Source organism: Elaeis guineensis, chromosome 2, assembly GCF_000442705.2.
Source record: "Elaeis guineensis isolate ETL-2024a chromosome 2, EG11, whole genome shotgun sequence".
NCBI classification, from domain to species: domain Eukaryota; kingdom Viridiplantae; phylum Streptophyta; class Magnoliopsida; order Arecales; family Arecaceae; genus Elaeis; species Elaeis guineensis.
Genome location: NC_025994.2, coordinates 82983283 through 82993822, shown reverse-complemented (window position 1 = coordinate 82993822; position 10540 = coordinate 82983283). Strand labels below are relative to the sequence as shown.

The 10540-nt window shown below is 36.5% G+C and overlaps 2 protein-coding genes across 2 annotated transcripts in view; both read right to left on the bottom strand.

The window, feature by feature from the left end:
* LOC105057537 (uncharacterized) overlaps positions 1-2631 on the bottom strand; it is a 9141-nt gene extending 6510 nt beyond the window's left edge. The window contains exons 1-2 of the mRNA XM_029268246.2: positions 1962-2631; positions 1535-1684 (exon numbers count right to left, since the gene is read on the bottom strand). Of these exons, the coding sequence (XP_029124079.2) occupies positions 1535-1684; positions 1962-2520 (709 nt within the window). The 5' untranslated portion in view covers positions 2521-2631. The remainder of the gene's footprint in view (positions 1-1534; positions 1685-1961) is intronic.
* Positions 2632-2976: 345 nt separating this feature from the next.
* LOC140855287 (secreted RxLR effector protein 161-like) lies at positions 2977-10266 on the bottom strand. The gene is made up of 2 exons (XM_073251159.1): positions 9975-10266; positions 2977-3113 (listed from the first exon to the last, which is right to left on the bottom strand). Exons 1-2 carry the CDS (start codon positions 10264-10266, stop codon positions 2977-2979), a joined length of 429 nt encoding a protein of 142 aa, XP_073107260.1.
* Between the last annotated feature and the right edge of the window lie 274 nt (positions 10267-10540).

Here is a 10540-nt window from a genome sequence, read left to right as displayed (position 1 = left end):
GTCCAATTAGAAGAGCTTAAATATTAGTGCACGAAAAAGAACTCTTTATCGATCTTTATTTAGTCCTGTGTCAGATCTGTCAATGTATGTCTACCTATATTTATACCATCCCTAAATAGGGGAGCTAGTAGGACATATAGATTTTTGGGTTACATATGACATGCACCTATGGTTGCAGGTGTTGGCTTGGTGCGATTGGCCATCCACATCGATGACCCATGTTATTTATCCTTTCTGTTAGTATTCTATATTTATGTCAGTTTGTTTTTGGGTAACCACAAGCGTTAACATGCATTCTAGCTATTAACCATTGGAGGCCCTTTAATGGATTAATTTGATAGGCAAGCTATTAGCAACCTATGTCGATTCTTTCTGAGATGAAACTATCTATGCCTACTAATTAAGAACTTAATTTGATAAGCTTGTATATATCTCTAATAAGAACATTGATAAGCGGCAATATCTTCTGTTTCGCTATAGTCAAAGCCCGCTGTGAAGCGCGGGTTACCTTGCTAGTTGTTCATGATCAAGCCTAGATATCATTTGACAATAAAAATGCTGAAAAGTGCTAGAAAGTACTAAAAGATATATTGATCTAGTACTTATCCATAAGTAACCAATATTTAAATACTTATATGTCATCCCGATGTCATGACTTTGAATCTGGTAAATCCAACAGTTGAACCGGTGACCCGTGTTTCGGTCCATCTTTTGGTTTTTTTGAATGATGAATGTTTTAAAATGTTGCTAGGGAGGACCTTTGCTCTATTGCATGGCTGTTTAGACAATGACCGCTTGTACATTATGGATGGAAGGATGACCATCCGATGCCTATCCACACATGACCGAGCCAACCGCTTGGCTCGGTACGGCTTGCAACAAACCAAACTCGCCTGCTCCCTGGATGACATATAAGCTTACCTTCCACGCCCAGTAACCATGCTGAGAGATGAAAACACAAGCCGTTCTTGTCTAAATAAAAAGTTAAAAAAATTACTCTTCTGCTGCTGAGATTGGATCCTCTACCATATTTTGCCATTTGAGGGCTCTCACACATCAATCTAGCATGAGAGAACAAGAATCCTCTTCAACGCAGCTTTTGCATTGCAGAGTTCTATCTTATCACTAATGGCCACCACATCATCTATTTTAGAGTCAAATGGCTCTCCTTCTGTATATAACATATATCGCACTAGCGGTACCTCATCATATTTCAAAAATAAATGAGAGCTATCAATTTTGAGATAGATGATGTGATGGCTATCTTTGATGGTATAGAATTCTTGATATATACGAGCCTTCAATTTCACATCTCCAACATGCTAATCTTATATAGAGAAAAAAGCATACTCACTCTTAATCCCTCTCGTAATTGAAACGACTGCATGGAGAAAAATGTTCTATTTGGCGGTATGTGCCAGGAATAGAACCAATCGCGTAATATAGGATCTATGGTTTAAAATATTTGGATGAGGTTCGAAAGCATAGAAAGAGGGAGAGAGAGAGAGAGAGAGAGAGAGAGAGAGAGACTTACAATAGTAGATTACACTGTCAAGTAGGCTGAAACGGCTTCCACTTTTGAAAACTGACGGCTTGTTGGCCAGCACATGAAGAGGCGACTCCCCCTTCTCGTTCATAGCGTTCACCAAAGTTGGATAGCAGTTTATGATCTCCAAGGCCAGATCTATGCACCACACGAGCATGACTCGAAATTAGGAACAATGCTTCAACAATGTCGGCATGACCCTAGCTAGTTACTTTTGCACATGCACCAACTCTGATAAAGGAGGTATATAATCTTTACCAGAAAAATAAAAAGGGGTATACGTGTAAGATCTTTAAAAAAGACAAGGCGCTAATCAACGCCGACACAAACACCGTAGTCCCTTGTAATTTTGGGCGGATATTCTAATATTATGACTGCAACTATTTAAATCTACCCTTAATTAAGCAGTACTTACCAAAGTGCTCCGCGAATATGGCATTGTGGAGGATGGTGTCGCCACCTTCTCTCCTGAGACCTTCCCTGTTGACACGAGGGGGTGGCTCAACGTAGGTCTCCACGACAGACTGCAGGGCAAAGAAGGCTCTCTTCTGGCCGTGACGCACAGCCTTGAAGAGGGGCGTCTCTTTGCGCCTGTTGAGATTGCGGACCACCATTGTAGGGTGTAACCTGGCCATGTCCAAGCACGCGCCCACCATCCCAAGAGCGGCGGCGATGTGGAGTGCCGTCTCAAGCCTATCGTTCTGGATCTCCAGAATCTCCCGTCTACGTTTCTCGTCCTCTGTCTTGATCAGGCAGTTCATGAGCAATTTCACATTCTTCTCTTCGCCGCTCGATACGGCCAAGTGCAGCAAGGTGTCTCCAGCCCAGGTTATCTTGGTTTCGCGGAACTTCTTGTCCTGGGCGTAGATGTCCGCCACAGCTTGCCACCTGCCCTTCATGGCATCCTTGAACAACTTTTCCCTGACGTCGATGAGCTTCGTCTCCTCGTCTTCCATTTGGGGACGGCTAGCCATGTCTCGCGAACTCTTTGGGAAATGTGTGGTGGCAGACTGAATATTTTCCCGCTAGGCAAATCTTGCCAGGCCCTATTTATAGGAGGGTCAGGAGAAGCAAACTACCCTCTTAGCTCCTGAATCCTTTTTTAGAACCTGGCTCCTGAATCCTGTTCCTATAATTCGCGTCCACCTATGTGCCTGCTCTTTGGAGGGAAAAAGTTTCACCGACTTACCCGAAGCTATAGGTTGTGCCCGTACCATGTAGACGCGTGATACGTTAATATAGTGTTTGACCAGCCGAGATCAAATAATTAAGAATAAAAACATAAGGGAATTGTCTAAATCATCAGTAACAAGAGGCGGCCGAAAGCTCAAAGCCTGATAAAAAACCTAATATACAACTCGAACGTTGTTTAGATAATCAAGAATTCATTAGCTAATTACCGTCATTTTCAAGTCCCTGTTCCTAGAATTTTAGAGTACCGTAATTTGATCCAAGAAGCCGAGCATGGAAGGAATTTCGGTGGTTCTTCTATTCAGTGGGAAATTTATTGCCATTGCAAGGTCCTGTACGAAACTTGGTGGGCTAAAACATTTGTGTTTTGCACATGCTGCAAAAAGTTTAACAAGAGCTACACATTAGTTAGAATGTCCTGTGTATGGAACTGGATGCTAAGAGGAAACCCCCGAAACAAGAAGGGATAGGAATCCTCCAAATGCGAAGTAATATGTCAGAAAAACGACAAATTTAAGATAGCCAATCGTAATTTTATCACTTGAAACGTGTCAAGTTTAAGCACTCATTGCGTTATCCCTCACTTACTAAATAGTTTTATGCAGGAAGTGAAGGCGCCGAATATTCGAATTTGGCAAGGAATGTATAGCTCCCTGTTGCAACGGCAGGCAAGTCAAGCACGCGAAATACTACTCTAGTATGCTCTGTTACATACGTCACCCTTTGAAATAAGCTTTTAATCTTTTGGTAAATGCTATGCTGCACTTCATTCCGTGATGAAATGTAATACTAACGTTGCCTTCTAGGATAAAGGTCGCTGGTCTAGCTAGCTTCGCGTGAAGTTGCTTTTGAACATGCAAACTCTTACCAGCTGAGATGTTTCTTTATCTTCCGCGAGCATCTTTCTTTGACAAAAGGTTAAAGGAAACTTCAAAGCAACATAGAAGTACGCAAGGCAAGTAGCGCTTTAAGCTACCGAGCTTGTCGGTGATGCAGCTGTTAAGGGCAACAAAATGAGTTTGAAGTCCTTGTGCAAGTGACCGGACATTCTAAAGCACAACTTCACTTTTTCTTTCTTGCTTTTTTTTTTCAAAGGACATTCCAAGACAAAGCTTACTATTTAAGAAATGTGCTGGAAGCGCTTTCAGTGATGTGCTTTTATAAGACCATTTGATCGATGGTTGGATGCAGCATAAGCCCTTGGACCATGCATAATTAGTGGCTCACTTGGATCAGCGTGATAGGACATCAAAAAAGATGCTTTCATGCATCCCGAAGTCTGATGTGTAGACCCAAATTGCATCAAGTTGGACCAAACACTTTTCCCATCACACTAATGCAACAAGTGGTTCCAAAATGAAACATTATAGATATAATAACCAGCCCAAAAGACAAAAAAAAAAAAATCAAACCTCAAGTGCTGTACATGTGAGACAAGAAGAAAGAAAGCTTCTGATGGGAGTCTTCCTCTTCTCCAACTCCAGCTCGGAAAGAAAATTTTAAGGCTCCAAAATTTGCTTAAAAACTTTATAACACTACAAGAAAATAATGATTTTACGATCGATTTTTTTATCACATTTACGAACAATTTTACGATCAATTTTTGAAGAAATATTAATATAGTAACCGATAAAAAATCGGTTTCCAAATTTACAGCCAGAAGGTGCCCTAACATTTTGTAATGATTTATTGAATATAAAGATAAATTTATAAAAAATTATTTATTTATAGATTTACAATCAAAAAATCGATCGTAAATATTTTTAATTATTTAATTTTATTTTTAAATAATTTTGATACCGATTTAACGATTGCAAAATGGTTGTAATAAGTTGCAACTGAAAATTCAGTTGTAAATATTTTTAATTATTTATTTTTATATATATTTGTGATTGATTTATCAATTACAAAGTAGCAATCAAAAAAATAAGTCTCAAAATTTTTAATTATTTATTTTTATTTTGTAAATGTATTTACGATCGATTTATTGGTTGCAAAATGGCCTAAATAATTTGCAATCAAAAAATTGATCAAAATTTTTTTTAATTATTTATTTATTCTATAAATTATTGGTGATCGATTTATCGATTACAAAATGGTTTTAATAATTTGCAATCAAAAAATTGATTGCAATTATTTTCAATTATTTTTTTATTATGTAAATATATTTGCGATCGATTTTTTGATTGCAAAATGGCTTTATTAATTTACAACCAAAAAATTGGTTGCAACATTTTTCAATTATTTTTTTAAATTTATAAATATATTTGCAACCAATTTTTTGGTTGCAAATTTTTTTCAATAATTTGCAATCAAATATTCGATCGCAAATTTGAATCTTGAAAAAAAATGGCATTTTTATTTTAAATAAAATTAAATAAAAATAATTTTTTCAAAAATATTTTAAATTTCAAAAAAATAATTTTACATTATATTATAAATATTTTTTAAAAATAATTTTTTTATTTTTATGATTGATATTTTGGTTGCAAATTAAAAATAGCAGTTAGCGACCAAAATATTGATCGCAAGTTTACGAAGTATTATTTTTTCCATTTAGCAATCGATTTTAGTGATCGATTTATCGGTTGCTAAATCTGATTAATAAAACATCCAGCACCAGCCCCCCACCTCCTCAACTTGTTCTTCTCTCAAACCCTAGCCGCCGCACCCCTTGACCTATTCTTCTCTCAAACCCTAATCGCTGCCCCCCTCACCGATCTGCCTGCCCGCAATAGCCCCCCTCCCCTCTCCTCTCTCCGACAACGATAGCCTGCTCTCTCCATGACACTAGTGCCACCTTCCCCCTCCCCCCCTCCCCCGACCCTAACTATCGCACCGCGTACTGCGCTGCCCTACCTACTGCACCGTGTCCCCCTTCCCCCCCGACCCACCTGCCTATGACAGCTCCCTCCCATCCTTGGTGACAACAGCCCCCCTCCCTCTCCACGACACCACTGCCCCCTTCCCCCTCCCTCGGCCCTAACCACCGCACCGCACCACCCTAACCGCCACACTATGCCGCCCTCTCCCCCCTTTAACCGTGACAGCCCCCCTCCCCTCCTCGATGACAGTAGCCCCCCCTCAGTAATAGCAGCCCCCCTCTCCACGACAGCAGTGCCCTCTCTTTCTTGATCTCTTTGTCTTCTCCTCAAACCCTAACCCTAACCACCGCACCGTGCCTCCCTCGTCTGCCCATCAGGGACAACAGGCTCCCCTTCTCTTCTTATCTTCCTCTCACCGCCACATCGGCATCGACAAACCCCCCCCCAAATTGTTCATCTTCTAAAAGGAAAAATAAGTACAAAAATCAAATTTTTATTATGTTTCAGCTTCATTTTTCTACTAGTTTGAATTTTCTGCTTCTAATTTCATATATGCCTTATAGTATCATTTTTTATTTGTGTTTTTGTTGGCTCTTTTCTAATTGAGAGAAACGAAAATGTTTGAGTACAATGTAGTTTTGTTGAAGATTTTTTGTTTGTTTGTTTGTTTTCTAATCGATTGGTATACTTTTCTCACAATTTCATTATTATTTCTATGTTAACTGTACTTCCAGTTTGTTTGGTCCGCTTTGTATCATTTTCGGTTTTCTTATTCAAATGGAGGGGAAAAGAAAAGATTGGAAATGTAGTTCCATTTTTCTGATATTTTTTGTTGTTTCTTAAATCGGTTATCAGAACTTGTTTGAAAAATGTGGACAGCAAAGCTGATTTGCATGCTTGTTTCTATCACCGAAAAGTGACCATCGACCTTTAAGGTATGGTCTTCTCTCTCTTATTCTCTTGCTCTCTCTCTTTCTCTCTTTTCCCTAATTTGGTCAAAATTTCTTGGATTATAACCAAAATTCTAGGGATAGAAGCTAATTTTATGCTTTTTAATTATTAATATAGTTATCATTTATTTATTTTTTCATGCATTTGGGGGTTTAAAAATGTAAGTTATTTTTTTATTTTTTATATTAAATCTGAGAATAATAATATTAGTTAGTTAAATCTAAATTAAGACACTAAACCCTAAACCCTAAACCTTAAATCCTAAAACCTAAAACCTTAAACCCTAAAATCCTAAAATCCTAAACTCTAAACCCTAAACCCTAAAACCCTAAATCCTAAACCTTGAAACCCTAAAACTCTAAAACCCTAAACCCTAAATTAACCCTCAACCCTAAACCCATGCTAATTGAGTTCGGATCATTGTTTAATGCAACCTAGAAATGATTTTTCATTAAAAAGTTAATGATGTTTTTCCTTTTATTTTCATAAGCTATTATCCAATAAAGAGGACTTCTTGTGTTATATTATATTATATTAAATCTAAAAATATAATATTATATTAATTAAAATCTAAGCTATGTTCATCTCAATTGAGTTGGGGTTATTGTATGTTGATTGTATGATGTAGATTGACTTTAATATTCGTATAGATTATAAATAATTTAACATTATTGAAATTGTATGATTGTATTTTGTTATATTACAGAATATAGATATCTATCATCATCGTAGTTGGATATATAATAGACTTTTATAGGATCGAAAGGGATACACTAATATTTTTTTAAAAGGGATGGGAGAAATTATTTCTTTTGCATGCCAACAACCATAATTTTTGATCCATGAAAAAATTAGATGTCCTTGTTCCAAGTGCAAAAATCAAAAATACTTAAGTCTTGATGAAGTAAAGGTTGATCTTCATAAAAAAGGATTTGTACCTAACTATTGGTATTGGACATCACATGGAGAGAGTGATCCTCGTGTGGGTGGGGTGTTTGATATACATTCAAGTACTTCTAATAGTTCATAATTGGATAACGATGAATAGTTGAATAGATATCGAGCAATGATTTTTGATGCTGTTGGCCCAGAGTTTGGATTTTATTATAAACAAAATATGGAAGAAACTCCGAATAAGGATGCTAAAAAATTTAATGATATGTTACATGTAGTCCAATAACCATTATTGCTGAGATGTAATGATCAGTTTGAGTTGTCTGTTGCTGTAGATTATTAAGCATCAAATCTGAGAAAAATATTTTTTAATAATTTTTTGATCAAATAGTGGGACTTATGAAAAAGACACATCCTGCTGATAATATAATACCCTAAGATTTTTATAAAATGAAGAAATTAGTGTCCAATCTTGGCCTCACTGCTCAAAAAATAGACTATTGCATTAATAATTGTATATTGTATTATGATGAAAATAAAGAAAAGAAGGAATATAAATTTTGCGATGCACCTCATTATAAAATATAGAGGATTGTTAATAGATAATATAAAGAGATTCCCATGAAAAGAATACATTATTTACTCCTTATTCGTAGGTTAAAGAGATTGTATGCTTTTATGAGTTCTGCTCCACACATGAGATGGCACTATGAGAATAGATGAGAGTCAGGAGTGTTGTGTCACCCATCAGATAGAGAAGCTTAAAAACATTTTGATCAAACATATCCTGATTTTGTAACTAAACCATGACATGTCAGGTTAGGCTTATGTACTAATGGTTTGACCCCATATAGTCAATCAGCTGCACCATATTCTTGCTGGCCAGTAATTATTACTCCTTACAGTCTTCCTTTAGAACTATGCATGACTACTCCTTATATGTTCTTGACTTTGATTATCCCCAATCCACATAATCCAAAGAGTAGGATAGATGTGTATTTATAACCATTGATAGATGAGTTGAAATTATTGTGGAAAGAAAGTATCCTAACATATGATATTTCAAAAAAGCAAAATTTTATGATGAGGGCTGTATTAATATGGACCATCAATGACTTGCCTGCATATGGCATGTGATCAAGGTGGAGAACAGCAAAAAAATTGGTACGTCTATATTGTATGGAGCGATAAAAAATATTCACTTTGAGACATGATGGTAAAATTTATTGTCCATGTATTTTTATTTGTTATTTAATTTGTTTGTCCATATTCATTGCAGAGGAGGTATCGCTTTGTGCCACCGAATGATCAATGGGTATGAAAAAATTTTGAGAAGCATAGTGCAGCTCAATTGAAAAATTTGCTTGATAATGCTCGTAAGAATATGAAGAGACCATTTTGGATTGAAGATGCTATATGGGATAGATTGTGCCAACACTGGGGTACTGTACAATATAAGAAAAAGTGTGAAAAAGCTAAACAAAATCATGCTTCTGATTGCGGTGGGTTTGATACTTTTTTTCACACTGGTGGCTCCATCACCACATCTTAGCATAAGCACAACATAGTTAAGTCTAAAATTTTTTTATTAATCATATTTAGTTCATAGTTATAAATTATAGCAGTTTATATAAGAGTTGATGTTTATATTTTTTGAAATATTACAGACTGTGAAGACTGGTGCTGTGCCACTCTATCTAAATTATTTATGCATACCCATCAAAAGAAGGATATATAAGAGTTGGATGGATAGGAGATCAAAGCATATTAGCATAAGTAACATATTACATATTATCTTCTGTTATATTAACATGTCAATAAACAAAAAATCGAAGAGATAAAGAACAATGCAAACACATAGGATTTATGTGAAAAATCCTTAAATCAAGGAAAAAAACACGAGCGGAGAAGAACGAAGATTTTTAGTATCTTTAATCGTGGATATTATAGAGTATAAGAGAAAAAAAAATCCTATAAAAATACTCATGCCTCCAAGATATCATATCTCATCAAAAAGGTACACCGAGATATAATCAGAATTAGATTGGATTTGTATTGCGGGGGCTCCACCCCCGTACCCCCGAATTCCAATCGAAGTGCCGTATCATAATGGTAACGGTATTGGGCCTTTCCACTTGTTGGGCTATGCTATGCTTCGCCCAAAATGTTGAAAAAGCCCCTATTATGTCGGTGGCTAATGCTAATCTAAATACAAAACATCTCTACAAATCTCCATCTTGACTTGTATTTAGCCAAATTATATAAAGTGTTAAACCTCTTATCAACTCCACCTTAGCCCCTAAGGGCTCCATCTCAACAACTATGAACTTCAACCAAGTCTAAACAATGCCTGAACTTACTTGTGGTTATGGGCTTTGTCAACATATTTACAAGATTGTCATCTGTACTTATTTTTTTTATCAAAACTGCTCCCTGACTTATAACTTCTCGAATGAAGTAAAATATAACATCAATATGTTTAGTCCTCTCATGGTACATCTGATTTTTGGTCAGATGTATAGCACTCTCACGGTCAAAATACACAATAGACTGCCTAAGATAAATACCCAGATCACCAATAAAACCTTTCAACCATATTTCTTCCTTCACAGTCTCTGCCAATGTCGTATACTCAGGCTCTATTGTAGACAAGGCAACAGCAAATTGCAAAACTACTTTCCAACTAACTGTACAACCAGAGAGTGTGAAGATATAACCTGTCATAGACTTCCTTCGATCTTTATTAGCTACATAGTCAGAGTCTGCAAAACCAATGATGCTACCAGATATATCAGTATCTCTGCAGTAAACCAACCCAACATTCACAGTACCTTTGAGATAACGAAGAATCCACTTCATGGCTTGCTAATGTCCCTTTTCAAGATTTGCCATAAATCTGCTAACAACACTAACAGTATGTGCAATATCTGATCTAATGCAAATCATAGTATACATTATACTACCTACAGTGCTAGTATAAGGGACTCTAGCCATATACTCCATCTCATCTTTTGTTATGTGACCCCTTATCCTTATTTCTACTTCTAACCATCAAGCCATCTCCATCATTGATCTGATTGTCAATCATCCCTTTCTTTAACTCCCTTGAGTTCAATGATGATTTAACATCCTC

Coding starts and splice junctions, on each gene's coding strand:
- LOC140855287 (XM_073251159.1), bottom strand. CDS start 10,266: ATGAAGTGGATTCTTCGTTATCTCAAAGGTACTGTGAATGTTGGGTTG. Junction 3,114..9,974: donor AGGTTTTATTGGTGATCTGG/GTATTTATCTTA, acceptor AACTTTTTGCAG/CATGTGCAAAACACAAATGT.